The 16809-nt window shown below is 35.6% G+C and overlaps 3 protein-coding genes across 3 annotated transcripts; 1 reads left to right on the top strand and 2 right to left on the bottom strand.

Annotated features, from left to right (window-relative positions):
- Positions 1–4155: 4155 nt before the first annotated feature.
- On the bottom strand, positions 4156–11382 carry LOC124538380 (splicing factor 3B subunit 2). The gene is made up of 13 exons (XM_047115424.1): positions 10518–11382; positions 10091–10221; positions 9340–9500; positions 8977–9172; positions 8562–8771; positions 8082–8284; positions 7327–7477; positions 6975–7178; positions 6720–6795; positions 6125–6290; positions 5361–5467; positions 4655–4857; positions 4156–4323 (listed from the first exon to the last, which is right to left on the bottom strand). Exons 1-13 carry the CDS (start codon positions 11236–11238, stop codon positions 4255–4257), a joined length of 2598 nt encoding a protein of 865 aa, XP_046971380.1. The 5' UTR covers positions 11239–11382; the 3' UTR covers positions 4156–4254.
- A 605-nt stretch (positions 11383–11987) lies between these two features.
- Positions 11988–14243, top strand: LOC124538262 (ubiquitin-conjugating enzyme E2 J1-like). Its single transcript, XM_047115252.1, has one exon. The coding sequence runs from the start codon at positions 12291–12293 to the stop codon at positions 13041–13043; it is 753 nt and encodes a 250-aa protein (XP_046971208.1). The 5' UTR covers positions 11988–12290; the 3' UTR covers positions 13044–14243.
- On the bottom strand, positions 14238–16593 carry LOC124538261 (eukaryotic initiation factor 4A-III). The gene is made up of 5 exons (XM_047115251.1): positions 16172–16593; positions 15739–16074; positions 15167–15389; positions 14837–15091; positions 14238–14644 (listed from the first exon to the last, which is right to left on the bottom strand). The coding sequence occupies exons 1-5, from the start codon at positions 16320–16322 to the stop codon at positions 14392–14394; spliced, it is 1218 nt and encodes a 405-aa protein (XP_046971207.1). The 5' UTR covers positions 16323–16593; the 3' UTR covers positions 14238–14391.
- Between the last annotated feature and the right edge of the window lie 216 nt (positions 16594–16809).

Raw genomic sequence — 16809 nt, 5'->3', positions numbered from 1 at the left:
TAATAAATAAATAAAAATAGCCTTTTGCTACAGGAAAATTTACATGAGTACATCTAGGTTATAACAATGTAAAAGTATAATTATTGTTTATATGTATATAATAAATATCAACGTATGTTTATAGAAGTTATCTCTATATACGCCTACTTCGGTACTGTTTGAATATCATGTAATAAATTAAATTTTTGAACATATTCCATTCAATTAGATCCGCATCTATGACTGAAAATATATCTCAATCTTTTATTTGGTTTTCTTTTTTTCTCTCTAATATACTTTTCATTAAAGATAATTGAACAGTCATAAAACAGATGAGGTTCTAAAATTAAACCCTATTGTACACATATTTGTGCCAGAACTCCATTTGATTTCTCAATTAATAAGAACCTTCAAAAATTTTCATTAAAGAAAGGGAAAATTAATTTTAATGTAAAAGTAACCATTATCTTTCTATTCTTTCATTCCCTAATTACTTTGAGTTAAAGTTATCCTGCGTGTCTCGTTTAAAAATATAATATCATTTACATATAAAAAAGCTACAAAAATATAGCCATGCTTGATATTTTTTATATATGTACTACTGGTATATATATTTATTCATTACATTACATATATAATTTTAGGTTATTTGTTGCTTAGAATCTTGTTTGTGAATTATATATTTCAACAGTAAACGCTTACTAGCTGTTTTCACGGACCATGCTTTCTAACTCCACTAAACGTAGTTGGTTGAGTAACTTTCCATTCTCTTTTACGATCTGAAAATAGATTCGAACACCGCCAAAATTGTATTTCCAAGAGTTTCCCTGCATTATTCATTTTTGTACGGGAAATGTAGTATTACATGGGCTGAAAAGTCCCGGGGCTAACACATATATGGCGCTAGTTTTTTTGGATTCACATCTTTTTCGGGTAGTGATAACCTTAACAAGACAGCCGTTAAATTTCATGATATTCTTTTCATTAGTTTGTGAGTTACTATCCTAACAGTAACGCTACTCTTGTTAATTTCAAAGCAATGGATTGAAAACAATTTTATGTTGCTTCTTGGTGGGAAAAAATTTAATTCAGGTAAATTAATGGCATGAAAAGTGTAATGAAGACTCTGCTCCATCAGAAACAGTAATAAAACGTTGGTTTGCTGACTTCAAACGAGGTCGCACAGCCACCAATAATGCAGAACGTAGTGGGCGTCTAAATAAGGCGCTAACACATAAAGCGTCAAAAAAATCCATATAATCGTTTTGAATGATTGAAAAGTAGTAAGGGTAAGTTAGCTGACATCTTAAAAATATCAAACGAACGTATTGACTATATTGCATGAGCATTTAACTGTGAGAAAGCTCTATTCAAAATAGGTGCCGCGTTTGCTCACCGTTGATCAAAAACAAGAATGTGTTGATGATTCTGAGCAGTGCTTGGCCATGTTTAAACGTAAAAAACCGAAAATTTTATAATGATACATGACAATAGATAAAACGGGGATCCAGTGTGGATAGCAACTGGTGAACCTCGTCCAAAGCACCCGAAAGCACAACCAGGCCCGCCGCTAGCTGGTATGTCGCCCGCGTGCAATACCTATGATGCCGCCCTTTTTTTTTCGCTGCAAAAACGCATACCACTTTTCCACCACATGAGGTGGAGGCGGGGTGTATACCTGCTAAAAAAGCCACTCCGTCTTTTTGGAGGATCTCACGAGATCGTTTGTGCATACTACTGTGACGTCCTGACGGTAGGCTCACCTCTGCGGGGTGCCACTTCCTAAGGAGTTCTCAGGGGACTTACATAACTACAGAAACCCTTAACCCCGGGACACTTATGGCGGGAGGAGAAGACATCCATAGTGAAGACCCCTTCTTCTGGTCTTCTTCGGCGAAGCGAATCAGCAGCACTGTTCCCACGGTCCCTTAAGATAAGAGCCTTGTTACGAGCATTAAGGGAGTCCGAACAAATAAGTGTATTTTCCGTCCAAGTACAGAAACAGCAAACAAATCCCAAACCATCGCATCGAGGAGTGAGACAAGGGGACGTTATTTCCCCCAAATTGTTTACTATTGCAATGGCGGATATGTTCAAGACGCTGAACTGGAAAGGACGTGGCATCAACATCAATGGCGAATACATCTCTCACTTGAGATTTGCAGATGACATCGTCGTCGTGGCAGAAACGCTGATCTACAACAGATGCTGAACGATCTGGCAGATTCTTCTGTGCGCATCGGCCTACGGATGAACTTGGATAAAACCAAGTCATGTTTAATGAACATGTTCTACCGGAACCGATTGCGATACACGGTACCGTCTCGAAGTTGTTCAAAAATATGTCTACCTTGGGCAGACTTTGCGATTAGGTAGAAACAACCTTGAGCACGAGGTGAGTAGAAGAATTCAGCTAGGTTGGGTAGCGTTTGGAAAATTACGTCGAATCTTTACACCGTCGATCCCACAGTGCCTTAAGACGAAAGTCTTCAACCAGTGCGTCCTACCCGTGATGACATACGGAACCGAAACATGGACACTCATGGCAAGGCTGGTCCACCAGTTTAAAGTCGCTCAGCGTGCTATGGAAAGGGCTCTGCTCGGCGTTTCTGTGCGGGATCGCATCAGAAATGAGGCGATCCGCCAGAGAACCAAAGTCATCGACATAGCCCACCGGATTAGTAAGCTGACGAAAATTCGTTCAAAAGAAGAGGATATCGCTGAAACTGAGGCCTATTTTGAGGCAAAAGATAAATCGTTTTAAAGTGGTATCGAAATATTGGACCGGCTGGAGTAAATGTGTTCTTCTTAATGGAAATTACGTTAGTAAATATAGGTAATTTTAAACAAAAACAACCTTTTTTTTTATTTGTCAGGCCCGGGAGTTTTCAGCCCATGTGATACCTATACATAATATACATTATTTATTTCATTTATGTATATACGTCGACGCTTTGTTGTGATACACAGTGCCTTCCAAAACATAAAGAATCAAATGCTTACATGTAGTCTAAAATACACATAAAAGTGTATCTATATACCTTTACATTTTATATTACTGTGTTATAGCTTGTATATACATCATATATCGATAGATCGAGTAGACGAATATCTTTTGCGGAAACCTATTTGTAACGACTAAACAAGTTCGAATGAAGCGTTGATATAATATAGTCTGAAATAGCACATATAGATTCAAAATAGTAAACTTTGGTCCGGGAAAATGTACCACAATGTAAATAACACTATTCTAACATAATGTAATCATGGCCCTTCCCGCCGCTGCTCTCTACTCCTCTTGCGCGTACAATATCTTTGGGCATTTAATATATTTATTTATTATAAGAATTAAAAAAAAAAACATTTTATTAACGGAAGGATATTATAATTTACTTTACGCTTGCCTGGTTTTCTTTAATTATTAATTCCTACATTCGTAAGAAATTAGTAAGTTTAGGCGTCTCTTTATGTTTTTTCTTATTCAAGGGCGTATTTTGATCTTTTTATTATTTTACAAGTATTCTTAATTTGCTATTTATGCAAACTCTTTATTAACAACACTGACAACGTACTTATACCCACTCGTCTCTTTGACTCGCGCCCAAGACACCGCTCACGACGTGACTTGAGAGGCAAATTAAGAGCTTCGCATTTAAATATTTGCGTGGCGGTTCTGCACACCATTCGACTTGCCTCTCACGAAGGACTATCTTGATCACATCCACAAAACTTATTATTTATATTTATATTTTACATGAACGTTATTTATGTACAAAATTAATTCATAAATCATGTAATATCAATTGAATGATATTGGTGTTACACAAGGTTACCTATGACTAGGCCCTTTTTTATTTCTGATATACATTGATCTCTATTCCCATATACTCATAATATAAACGTTGAGATGCAAGTAGGTTTAATGCGTAATTAATTTTAAATGTGTCAAAATTAATAAATTTCATATGATTTATGACTATGTTCATCATAATATAGCTTTGGTGTACTTTCTCTGCATCGCCCTACTTCGTTACAGTTTTAGACCACAAGTCTAGATTCATAATATAAGTGGGCAATATTTATGTCATAAATTCATATTATTATCTGTGATTACTTATATAGGTTAATAATAATTACTAAATTTAATGGTTTTCAAAGAAAATAAAAGACAACAGATATATTTTTAGGTACTTTATGGTCCAGTGACATAGATACACTATGAATACCACAATCATTATACTTACAATATTATTATTATAATTAAGAAAAATATGATTAGAACTTGAATTCTTTGTATTTTTTCGCTTGCTTGGAATCTGTATTCTGTTGCCGTTTTCGTTTGTTCTGTAAAAAATATTTCGAAGTTATAATTTGCAAATAAATAAGGATCTCAAATAATTAGTGACGACCTCCGTGGTCGAGTAGTGTGTACACCGGTTTTCATGGGTACGTCACTCCGAGGTCCCAGGTTCGATTCCCGGCCGAGTCGATTAAGAAAATTCATTAATTTTCTACGTTGTCTCGGGTCTGGGTGTTTGTGGTACCGTCGTTACTTCTGATTTTCCATAACACAAATGCTATAGCTACTTACATTGGGATCAGAGTAACGTATGTGATGTTGTCCCATATTTATTTATTATTTATTATTATGTAGTTTCGAAGGAAGCGGCCGTACCTTCTGCCGGGCGACGTGGTCGGCCAACATGTCGGACAGGTCCTCGCGGCCCTTGGGGCGGTGCTCGCGCAGATGGCGCTCGTAGCGCGCCGCCACGGCCTCGGGCTCCAGCTCCAGCTCGGACGGGTCCAGCGTGACCTCCACGCCGCCCGCGCCCGCCTCGCTGCTCGCGCCCGTGCCCGCGCCCGCCGCCGCGCGCTTGCCTGCCACACACACACACACACGCACGTCACTCACACGAGCCTTCAGTACGACTATATTGTTTAAGTCTATTTATATATATTATATTGACGACCTCCGTGGTCGAGTGGTGTGTACACCGGTTTTCATGGGTACGCCACTCTGAGGTCCCGGGTTCGATTCCTGGCCGAGTCGATGTAGATTACCATTAGTTTTCTATGTTGTCTTGGGTCTGGGTGTTTGTGGTACCGTCGTTACTTCTGATTTTCCATAACACAAGTGCTACTTACATTGGGATCAGAGTAATGTATGTGATGTTGTCTCATAATCCTAATCCTAATCCATACTTTCTGTTTATTATACTTTCTGTTCGCTCCTGACACTACTTGACCCACATATTAGCTAAGTCGTTGTTGCTAAGTAAATTTACTGGATTATATAGAATATCACAAATTCTAAGTCATTCTAACTTGCGATTTTTTTTTTATAAATATATGTAATTTATATAGAAACCGCTGACTCATACCGGGGTTTGCCGCGTTGATATCGTACACGTGTGTGGAAGCCATCATGCCGGCCGTCAGCCCCACGCGTCTCTCGGGCAGTACTTGGTATAAAGCTGGTGTATCACCACTGTAACAGAAGATATTTTATAATTATAAATTATATTCCTTACAACAATGTTAAATGTCAAATAAGTGATGTAATTGTTTATAAAATAAATATTGAGGCATGTAGTTGTTACAAGTACTACATGATACACAACATATATCCATATATAAAGATTACCTGAAGTATAAAAGTTTTTTTATCATTATCACCACATTTATCCCACATTTATCCCTTACCAGATCGACTCCTCCTGTTTAACTTGTACTCTGAAATCGTCTCTCGACCATGAGTTAAAGAGTTAGCTCGTAACTAAATATGCATAAAAGTAAAGCTACCCCTCGACATCGGAGTCGAAAGTACAAGTACTATAGAACATATATCCATATATAAATAATATCTGAAGTATTAAAGTTATTTTATCATTATCACCACATTTAACCCAAGCTTTGAACAGATCGACTCCTCCTGTTTAACTTGTACTCTTAAATCGTCTCTCGACCATGAGTTAAAGAGTTAGCTTGTAACTAAATGTAAAAGTAAAGTAAAGTAACAGCCTGTAAATTTCCCACTGCTGAGATAAGGCCTCCTCTTCCATTAAGGAGAGAGATTGGAACATATTCCACCACGCTGTTCCAATGCGGGTTGGTGGTAACTAAATGTGTATAAAAGTAAAGCTACCCCTCGACATCCGAGTCGAGCTTTTTCTTGCGCAGCTCGATGGTGTCGGGCGTCTCGACGCCGGGCGGCACGGAGCTGATGCCGAGCGGCGTGACGAGCCCCTCGCCCGGCGTGGCCACGCCCGCCGACACCTCCTCGCCGCCCTTCTCGCCCTCGTCCGACTCCTCTGTGGAGGTTACATGTACCGTTAGAACAATAAAGGGATTGGTGACTTGTGACTTGGTGGTAGCGCTTTGTGCAAGCCCGTCCGGGTAGGTACCACCCACTCATCAGTTATCCTACCGCCAAACAACAGTACTCAGTATTGTTGTGTTCCGGTCTGAAGGGTGAGTGAGCCAGTGTAACTACAGGCACAAGGGACATAACATCTTAGTTCCCAAGGTTGGCGGCACATTGACGATGTAAGGAATAGTTAATAATTCTTACAGCGTTAATGTCTATGGGCGATGGTGACCACTTACCATCAGGTGGCCCATATGCTCGTCCGCCAACCTATACCATAAAAAAAAAAATATATTACATACCATGCGATACAAATTATCATTCTATCAGTAGTAAAATAGTTTTCATTATTTGGACTATTTGCAAAGATTACCTTCTTCAGACTCCTCCTCAGATTCAGATTCCAGTTCGCCCCACATTGTCCTATCGATATCGAGATCCTCAGCATCCTGAGAACAAACATGGTAGTACATAAGCTTATTTCCTAAATGTATTTATACTAAAATCTAGATTATTAATATTTAATTTACGAGAGATTAACAATCATACTTTTAGCAAAAAGAGGGACTGCATAATAGCAAAATTTTCTTGATTAAAACTTTTACGCTGAAAAGGCAAAATAAATTACATCCTGGCCGAGACTCTGGTGGCCGAAGACATCTCCGTAGAGGGGCTTGCCCGTCTCGTCGACGGGCGGCTTGCCCCAGCCACCCGCGTGGTAGCCGAAGGCGCAGCCCTCCGGTATGGGCGCGTTCAGTCCGGGGATCTTCAGGTTGGGGTATGAGGGCGGCGGCCCGTAACGCTGCTGCGCGATCAGCCATGGGGGCGGCACCTACACCATAGAATATTATTATATTGTGACAGTGAATTACGGTCTCAGGAGACAACAACTGAATTCAGAATCCTATTATTATATTTATTTATAATATAAAAAATAGTTTTTTTATATTGTAAAGTTATTATTGTTTTAAAGACTATACCTTATGAGACCCTGGACCGACGGGCATACCGAGCGCAGTGCGCAACTCTTCAGAAAGATCACCTGGCTTCTTCTCACGGAGCCGGGTCTCGAACTCCTTACCCTCGTAATACAAGTCACCGTGGATGGTCATACGAGGTTTTGTTTGCCATCTATAGGAAAATATAACACAAGTTAAATAAAAATAATTTGAAACATATCAACTATGAATGATAAATTTTAACAACAACAACAAGATGTAACTTACCATATTCACTTATATTATTGTTTCCAAATGGTTCTTTAGTCCTAAAAACCTGATTAATTTGGTCTAGTATTCAAACTTGACCTAAAGCATCAAAAATTCAGAAATTCTGGGAGATTCCATTTTATGATCGCTTTAGAAGAATTTATTTACTTGTTAATATCGGCAAAACTCAGGAGATTAGTTTCACATTATATTTATAAAACATCCTGGATTCACTATGTCATTATTAATTAGCTTAAAATGATCCATAGTGCTATACTAGAGAGAAACTCAAACGAAAATAGCATTTTGATACCAAGTATTTTACAAATTTATTTATTTAAATATTTATTAGGATAGATTTCTATTATGTATGTCCGATAGTTTCGATTATTCCATAACATACCCGATTTGCATAACGCTTGAATAGTAAGTTTCTAATATTCTCCTAAGTTATAAATTATAATGCTTATTACACTTTAAAATATGAATGCAAATTATTTACTAAAAGCAAAATCTCAACGACTCACTTGAAGAAAGCGTCATGCAGTTTCTGATAATCAATGTCGATCTTGCCGAGCTTGGGTCGCGTGCGCTCGCGCATCTTGGCCTTTAGAGTCTTCGTCTCCTCTTTATCCTGCAGGGAGGCCCGCATCTCCATAATTCCTGTCTTTTTGATGAAGTCCGGCAGATCAAATGGAGGCTTCTCTATACCACGCTTGCCTTGTAAATACTAGAAAATAAAATACATAAATTAAAACAAAATACTAATATTAATAATTGGCAGGTCGAGATGGTCCAGTGGTTAGAACGCGTGCATCTTAACCGATAATTGCGGGTTCAAACCCAGGCAAGCACCGCTGATTCATGTGCTTAATTTGTCTTTATAATTCATCTCGTGCTCACCTATGAAGGAAAACATCGTGAGGAAACTTGTATGTGAGGTACAATTTACACCCTTATTATCTGTGTGTCTACAATAGATCGCTATCGCAAAGAGGTTTGTGTACCTTCCGCTTGTAGCACCAGTGTCGGGGCACTTGCACGGTGTTGCGGTGCGCTTTGAGCTGCACCAACAGGCGCGGGTCGCGCGCGGTCACGTCGTACATCTCCACGACGTCGGGCCGCGCCACCAGCTGCTTCAGCTCCGCCACAGACAGACGCGACAACTTCTTCAGTTTGCGCTTCGACAGACGATCCTTTTCGTCCGCTGCGTGCTTCTGCCGATTTGAAATTTGGACATATTGAGAATTAGCAGTAATACTTCTTAGTGTCAAAATATTATAAAGATCTTAAAATAAATCATTTAATAGGTCTATATACTTGTTACAAAGCCTTGGTAATTTATTTTTTACTTTTGAAAACAGAAAAGTATTGAAACTTGGTAATAAACTCACTGATTACAATTATGCAAACAATTCTCACCTCAACAGCTTCCTCATCGGCTGCAAATTGATCTGTGACCTTTTCCTGCACCTTGCTACTGGGTTTGGGAGCATCTTTACCAAATTCTTCTTTTATTTCTTCCTTCCTCTCTGTGATTTTAAATGCTTCTAGAATACGATGAAATTGTCGATACATTGGTTCCAATTCATGGAATTGAATATTTTCTTGGACATATCTGAAAATTTAAATGTACTTGTTTATCATAACACCATACACATATTGAAAATTTGATAATAAAATTGCAACTACTTCTTGGTAGTCAAATTGATAACTACAGATTTGGAAGGAACTGGTTTACAGAGACTTATATTAATTTATGTTTTATAAAAGTGTTAAACTTACTCTATTTCAGCTTCTTTCTCATTTTCTTTATCACTAGATTTCTGAGAACTTTCCTTATCTGTAGTGTCTGCTTCTCTATTTTCTGTCTCCTTTCGCTTCTGCTTCGCTGCCTTCTTCTTCTTCTTCTTGCGTTTATTCTTATTGGCTTTATTAGCTTGCCCCTATAACATAACATTTATACATTAATGTGTTTCTTTATAAGGGTATAAAGTAGCACACAGTTTTTTACCAAAATTAAGCACTTGGAGGTCTATGAATTTTGACACTATTAAAGTTCATATAAATTAAAAAAATATATAATAAAATGTATCATAGTCTGATGAAATATATTGTAGTGCGACAACTACAATATATTTCATCCATATATGTTTATTTGTTTATATGAAACATTCATACATTTGAATTCTTTAACTGAAGTGGTCACAAGGTATTATCCAGTTGAACCTCATTTTTCTTCATATTTTTCAGATCAAGACATCTAATATTTTATTAGCAATGAATTACGGATGAAATTCGACCAATGGACAATCAATAGTAATTATAAGTTTGATAGATGAACATACATAACAAACTCAAACTTATGAGTTGAATGAACTGTTTCAGAATAATATAATTGAAATTTAGTGGTTAAGGCAGTCATTTACAAAAACTTAGTGTGAGGAAATCCTAGCAAATTGTTTGTCAAGAGATTCAGCTCATTTTGTGGATGGGCCTTTGGTACTACTTTAAAAAGCTAAAGGGTGATCTTTACCTCCTGTTTTGATATGACTGGTGGTAAAGGGGCTTCTGGAATGTTTTCTTCATCTGAAGCTCCATCTTCTTCAACATCATACTCAGAACTAATTACTGGTGCCGGAGGTACCTCAGGTTCCTTTTCGGTTTCTGTATTTTTATGGTAAAGTTAGCACAATATAAGAAACAAAATAGATATGTGCTTCTGTCGTTACTTGTTTCAAGAAAGTTCAAATATGATTCTACCCACTAAGGTAATACTAGTTGGGTGTACTATATCAATTTTAATCAGTAATCTGCAGTTAAGTTTCACATATTCTAACTTCTAACTGGTTAAGATTTACCAGATATGATAATCATTATAATGTGAATTTTATGATAATAAAACAAAATATTACAATTATGTACCTACACAAAATACAAACAGTTCATAAAACCAACATTACCAATTTCTTTTTCAGTTTGTTCGCCCAATGCAGCCTGTCTCTGATCTTTATATGCTAAAGCCTCTTCAAGTGCTTTGGGTAGTACCACACCCCCTACTGCTGCTAGTGGTTTGTTTCTAAACTCTTCCGGAGTATCTATCTTCATGGTTAACAAGGATGGTAATGAAGGCCCAGAAAGGCCATTGTCGCTATTTTCTTCATCATTATCTTCACCATCCTCATCATGGTCTTCCCAGCCCGGTGGGCCATCTCCTCTCCCTTGCATACCCCATCCTGGTGGACCTTCCCATGCCCCCATATTTGGACCCATCCCAGGGGGCCCCATGTTAGGGGGTGGACCCATACCAGGTGGGCCTATATCCATTGTTTGATTAAAATTGCCTTTCATACTAGACATCATTGAAGGAGGCATTCGAGGTGGTAAGCCTGGAGGCCCCATTGGTGGCGGACCCATTCCCATACCAGGGGGTCCCATTCCAGGTGGTGGAGGGGGACCCATACCCGGCGGACCCATGCCCATCATACTTGGCGGTGGTCCCATTCCAGGCGGTGGCATATTTTGTCCACTCGTTGAACTTACAGTCGGCATTGTACCAGGAGGTCCTACAGGTGGAGGAGCCATTGGGCCTGGCGGAGGCATTGGGGGAAAGCTTGGCATTCCCGGTGGCGGTACCATTGACCCGCTATTGTTAGTTGTGTTCGTGCCCGGTGGACCGTCCATTTTTAGAGAGTTTTAATTCCGGTATTAATATTTAACAATAATTGATTAATAACATTATTATTTTCAGAAAACAACAAATGAAAGGGACAATTTGATAAATACAAAATAAAATAACTTTAAGGTTATTGACTTTGACAATTGACACTTAGTTCTATAGTCTATAAAATAATAAGCATCTAGCACAGACTCAACTAATCATCAACTAAGTATCAAGAATTATTCTAATATTTTTGAAATAATCTTTAGTTATATACTGTAGTTGGTTATTGTACTTGTATTTGGGTACTTTTTGAATATTACTACTAGCAACGCGTTATGTGCGATGCCTTTGGTCTTACAATTTACGTTACGTTATTTATGTTGTCGAACTTATTAAGAGTTAACGCTAAAAAAAATTGCATTTTATATATCACTTGTTAATAAACAGATATATTCAAATAATTTTATATTGCTTATCTAACCAAATAAAAGAAGAATTGTTATAAATTATCATCAATCCATTTTAATTAATTAGGGTTGTAAATGTTTTAATTTACAAACATTTTATTTGTAACGATTATTACTCGTCGAGTACTCGAGAACATGACGAATAAATTCGAATAGTTGCTTCTAAATTCAGATAAGATTATAATTCTTATATCTAATATGTATACTTCATCAATATTCTTTACTGAGTACTTAGCTTATCTTGTTAGATAAAGATATATAACGCATTATAAAATAACTTTGATATTATAAAATAATGCTAAGCAACTGTGACTCTTATATGTAGTAGAATTTTGTTACTACTTACTATACAATGATAGAAGTTCTGTGACAAGTATAATGTATATGTAGATAATTGATTTGTCTTTGTTTTTCATAATATTAACACTTAAACATCTGTGCGTTTCTGATTGGTGATCACCTGTTTTAGCTTTTAATAAATTCGTCACAGCTCATTATTAATTTACCACAACATTGTCAATTTTTACCCATCGTTTATATTTTGACGGAAGTTAAATTAAGCGATCTTTATCGTCCTCGAAGTAAATTTTTGGCATATTTTAAATATGGCTGAAAAATACAATACAAAATGTCCTGGTGTAAAACGCCTTATGCGAGAGGCCATTGAATTAGCTGAAGCTACCGAAGAATATTGTGCAAGACCACTAGAAGACAATTTATTTGAGTGGCACTTTACAGTGCGTGGCCCTAGGGGAACCGATTTCGAAGATGGTATATATCACGGTAGGATATTATTGCCGAAAGAATATCCTATGCACCCTCCTCATATTATTCTACTAACACCAAATGGAAGGTTCGAAGTTAACAAAAAAATTTGCTTATCGATATCCGGCCATCACCCAGAGACATGGCAACCATCGTGGTCAATAAGGACAGCGTTATTGGCACTAATTGCTTTTATGCCTACACCAGCTGAAGGAACGATTGGATCTTTAGACTATTCTCCTGCGGAAAGAAAGATCCTTGCAAAAAAATCAAGCAATTGGGTGTGCCCACAATGTGGTCAAACTGCTGAATTGCTGTCTTCTACTGCCGCTAAACCCATAACCGAAGAAGAGCAAACCGTTTTAAATCAAATAGCATTCAAAGGAGAAGAGGAGCAAGCTCAAAAACCCCTTGGAGAACCCATTTTTGAACCTCAAAACACAGTACAGTATACCCAACAGGTTTTGGAATCCTCAGATTCTACGACTAGTTTCTTAGATCAGTTGACAGAAATCCTGGTAGCTCTATTGATTGGAGCAATAGGAATATTTATATATAGGCGCTGGAATGCTCTTGCTGATTCTGAATTGTAAATGGAACAAGTGTTTATTAAATAAAATATGTGTACATGATATTACATCATATAATACAATTAATTAAATAAATTTATTTAAAAGCAAAATCAAGTATGGGTCTTTTTAGGGAAAAATAATCATTAAAATTCCATTTTATTTTTTTAATCATATGGTATGGAATTGTTTGTGAAATTGAACGATAAAAAAATTGATCCAATTTTAATTGTTTGAAATCTTGGCCTTTTGAAAAAGCTTATCTAAGTCTAAGGCATATAATAAATATAAGTTAAACTTATTTTTTGTTTTATATTGTTAAAAATTATTGATTAATTAACTGCTTCAAATTAATTATTAGATATTTTGTTAAGATGGGGTGATTATTTTATTGGTGTTCCTAGGATATTTTTATTTACATACAAATGTTCAATGCCAATTTGTAGATCAGCAACCGAAAGCATCTGAATATGCTTGATTTATTTAGCTTCATATCATGTGTAAATTAAAATAATGGCTACCTGTATATATTTTAGTGTTTTATATGAATGTTGCATTACAAAATACTTTGTATAATTCAACTTCTAACCAAAAAACAATGTCTTTTTGCTGTTCTATTTTTTATAGAAATTTTATTTAACAATTATGTAACTGACCAAGTTATATTTTCTTTATGTCATGTTTCTTAATTGATGAGAAAATTAGATTCAAACATAATGTGACTTCAGTTCATAGAAAAAAGATTATTAAATAAATAATAAAAGCAGTATAGTTTCTAAAACTTCTTTGGCTTATAATTTTATGTCAGAAATTATCTTTATCTTATTTCTAGTCTTTTTGTGAAATATATACAGTCTATATTATTTTTCATGGATAAGGATTAAAACTAAGTAGTAATTACTTTTAATTGTAAATATTAATCTCCTCCTTTTGTAATTTTTTTTCTTTCCAAATACAAACCATTAATTTGTAAAATATTTTATGATTGTGGATACATTCCAAAAACTTAGCTGTAATATATATATACTAGATTAAAATTGGTGACATTACTACGAAATTAAATCAACTTTAATATTATGATAATTGTAGATTCTTGTATATTACATAATAGAGAATTTATTTGTGTTTAAAATTTGATGCACTTGTTATATATATTGATAAAGTTGTAATTTGGATTGATTTTTCATATCTTATGGATATTAAATAAAACAAAACAAGTTAAGAGTTATATTTTATTGTAATTTAAATACAAATACTTGCACAAATGACTCATCATAGTTTTTATGCATACAGAAAGTTACTCATTTAAGACTTGTGAGTGGAAAAATATCCAACATATGTATCTGCTTAGGTTAAAGAAATAATTGAGAAATTAAATTAAATCTGCTACATTCATTGGCATTTCATCGATTTGTGTTGAGTAGTACTGTTCAATATCTCTAAGAATCCTGATGTCATCTGATTTGACAAAGTTGATAGCAACACCTTTACGACCAAAACGACCTGATCGACCAATTCTGTGTATGTATAACTCACGGTTGTTAGGCAAGTCATAGTTTATAACTAGAGAGACCTGCTGTACGTCAATTCCTCTTGCCCAGACATCAGTTGTTATAAGAACCCGGCTGCAATAGAAATATCAATCTCAATATGATAAATTTAGTTCAAGTTAAAAAAAACATTTATAACCAATATCTATATTAAGGATATTATTATTAATTACTAACAAATGATTCATTATAATTGTTTTAATTAGAATGAATCAAATAATGAAAATGGTATAGGAATTGTTTTAAAGACAAAAAATCGTAAATTACCTTTGACCAGATCTAAACTCTTTCATAATATTGTCTCTCTCCTTTTGTGGCATGTCACCGTGCATTGAGCTTACTGTGAAATTAGCTTCTTGCATCTTCTGTGTTAACCAATCCACCTTCCTCTTTGTGTTGCAGAAAATTACGGCCTGAGTTATTGTCAGGGTGTCATATAGATCACAAAGAGTGTCAAATTTCCATTCTTCACGTTCTACAGCCACAAAGAATTGCTTGATACCTTCCAGGGTCAACTCATCACTGTCATATAGAAATTTTAAATTATAAACCAAGAACACTTTACTTAAATCTTATAATTAAAATCAAACTACTAACCGTTTTACAAGAATCCTAATAGGATCAGTCATAAACTTAGAAGTCATTTCAAGAATTTCGTGAGGGAGTGTAGCCGATATCAGTACAACTTGAGTTGCTGGTGGTAAGTAACGGTATACATCATAGATCTGTTCTTTAAATCCTTTGTTTAACATCTCATCTGCTTCATCAAGAACTAGCATCTTGATTGATCTTGTGCGGAGTACACGCCTTCTTATCATATCTGAGTAAAATTGTGTAATATAAGAAAACAAAAAGTATTGGAATTATATTCCAAAAATGTCAATATTAATAAAACTCTTAACTAATTTACTAAAATGGTTGAGCTGTTCAAATTGTTAAGTTTAACAGATATCAATGTCTATGAATAATGGTACCATTATAATAGAAAATGTGGATAAAGTAAAAGTTTTCCTGTTATAATTCTCAATTATTTCTTGTGCTTGGATAAGTTGACAATTAACTAAGAAAAAATATCTATACAACATTAATTTCTTCTAAAGTGTAACCAGAATGAGCATAAGTAATTGAATTTAATAACAAAATGTACGATATATGTCTATTTTTCTTACCAAAAACTCTTCCAGGCGTTCCAGACACAACATGTTGTCCATAATCCAGTTTCCTTATATCCTCACCAAGATTCGTTCCTCCAATACAAGCATGACACTGGACATTCATAAAATCGCCTAAAGCTAATATAACTTTCTGGATTTGTGTGGCTAATTCACGTGTGGGTGAGAGTACTAATACTTGTGTTTCACGAAGTGTAGTATCTAGTGACTGTAGAATAGATATAGAGAATGTTGCTGTTTTCCCGGTACCTGACTGAGCTTGGGCTATCACATCACGACCTTTAACAATTGGCAAAATACTTCTTTGTTGTATAGCCGAAGGCTTCTCGAAACCTAAAACAACACAAATTGTTTATAAAATAGTAATAGCATGTAACCTACATAAAGCTTACTACAGAAGAGCTCCAAAAGTAAGGAATTGTTGTCTTACCGTAAGTGTAGATCCCTCGTAATAATTCATCACGAAGACTCATGGAATCAAATGTCGGTATAACTTCAACATCTTCGCTAGTGTCGAATTCGACATTTGATAAATCCTCTGATATTATTTTGCGATTGTATGATACTTCCGACGTCGTCATATTTGTGTGTTCGTGTACCGACAAAACTTTCTAAACATTAACCAAAACCGTGTCAAGAAAATAAATTTTACACAAGCACGCAACTACACAGAATTTAGTGTAGTAACACTTTTGGAAGATATATCTTTCAAAATGTTCTTTATTTTAAATTTATAGTATGATTGTTTATTAATTTCAGCAAAATAACTTATTTAATTATTTTAATTTCCAATAACACCACTTGAGCGTGGATATCAGTGAGTATGATGGAACAAATTCCAATATGGCGTCAAATTAAGCAGTAGACTATAGAAGCTTAGCAATAAGGATGCCAAAAAGTATGATACCGAAAGTATTTTATAATTTTCGTATATTTAATTTTGTTTTCAATATTATGATCCTTTACTCACGCATAATTTCTTAACTTAATTTTTTTTTAATCATACGTTTTTGTTAAAGTCATAAATTATTTTTATTTTATTTTACAACCGTACAATGTTGATTATAT

This window comes from Vanessa cardui, chromosome 20 (assembly GCF_905220365.1).
Source record: "Vanessa cardui chromosome 20, ilVanCard2.1, whole genome shotgun sequence".
Taxonomy (NCBI): Eukaryota; Metazoa; Arthropoda; class Insecta; order Lepidoptera; family Nymphalidae; genus Vanessa; species Vanessa cardui.
This window is presented reverse-complemented; position numbering and strand designations above follow the sequence as displayed.

Coding starts and splice junctions, on each gene's coding strand:
- LOC124538380 (XM_047115424.1), bottom strand. CDS start 11,238: ATGGACGGTCCACCGGGCACGAACACAACTAACAATAGCGGGTCAATG. Junction 10,222..10,517: donor ACAAACTGAAAAAGAAATTG/GTAATGTTGGTT, acceptor ATAAAAATACAG/AAACCGAAAAGGAACCTGAG. Junction 6,291..6,719: donor TGAGGAGGAGTCTGAAGAAG/GTAATCTTTGCA, acceptor TAACCTCCACAG/AGGAGTCGGACGAGGGCGAG.
- LOC124538262 (XM_047115252.1), top strand. CDS start 12,291: ATGGCTGAAAAATACAATACAAAATGTCCTGGTGTAAAACGCCTTATG.
- LOC124538261 (XM_047115251.1), bottom strand. CDS start 16,322: ATGACGACGTCGGAAGTATCATACAATCGCAAAATAATATCAGAGGAT. Junction 15,390..15,738: donor AACGCCTGGAAGAGTTTTTG/GTAAGAAAAATA, acceptor AATTTTACTCAG/ATATGATAAGAAGGCGTGTA. Junction 15,092..15,166: donor ATTAGGATTCTTGTAAAACG/GTTAGTAGTTTG, acceptor TCTATATGACAG/TGATGAGTTGACCCTGGAAG.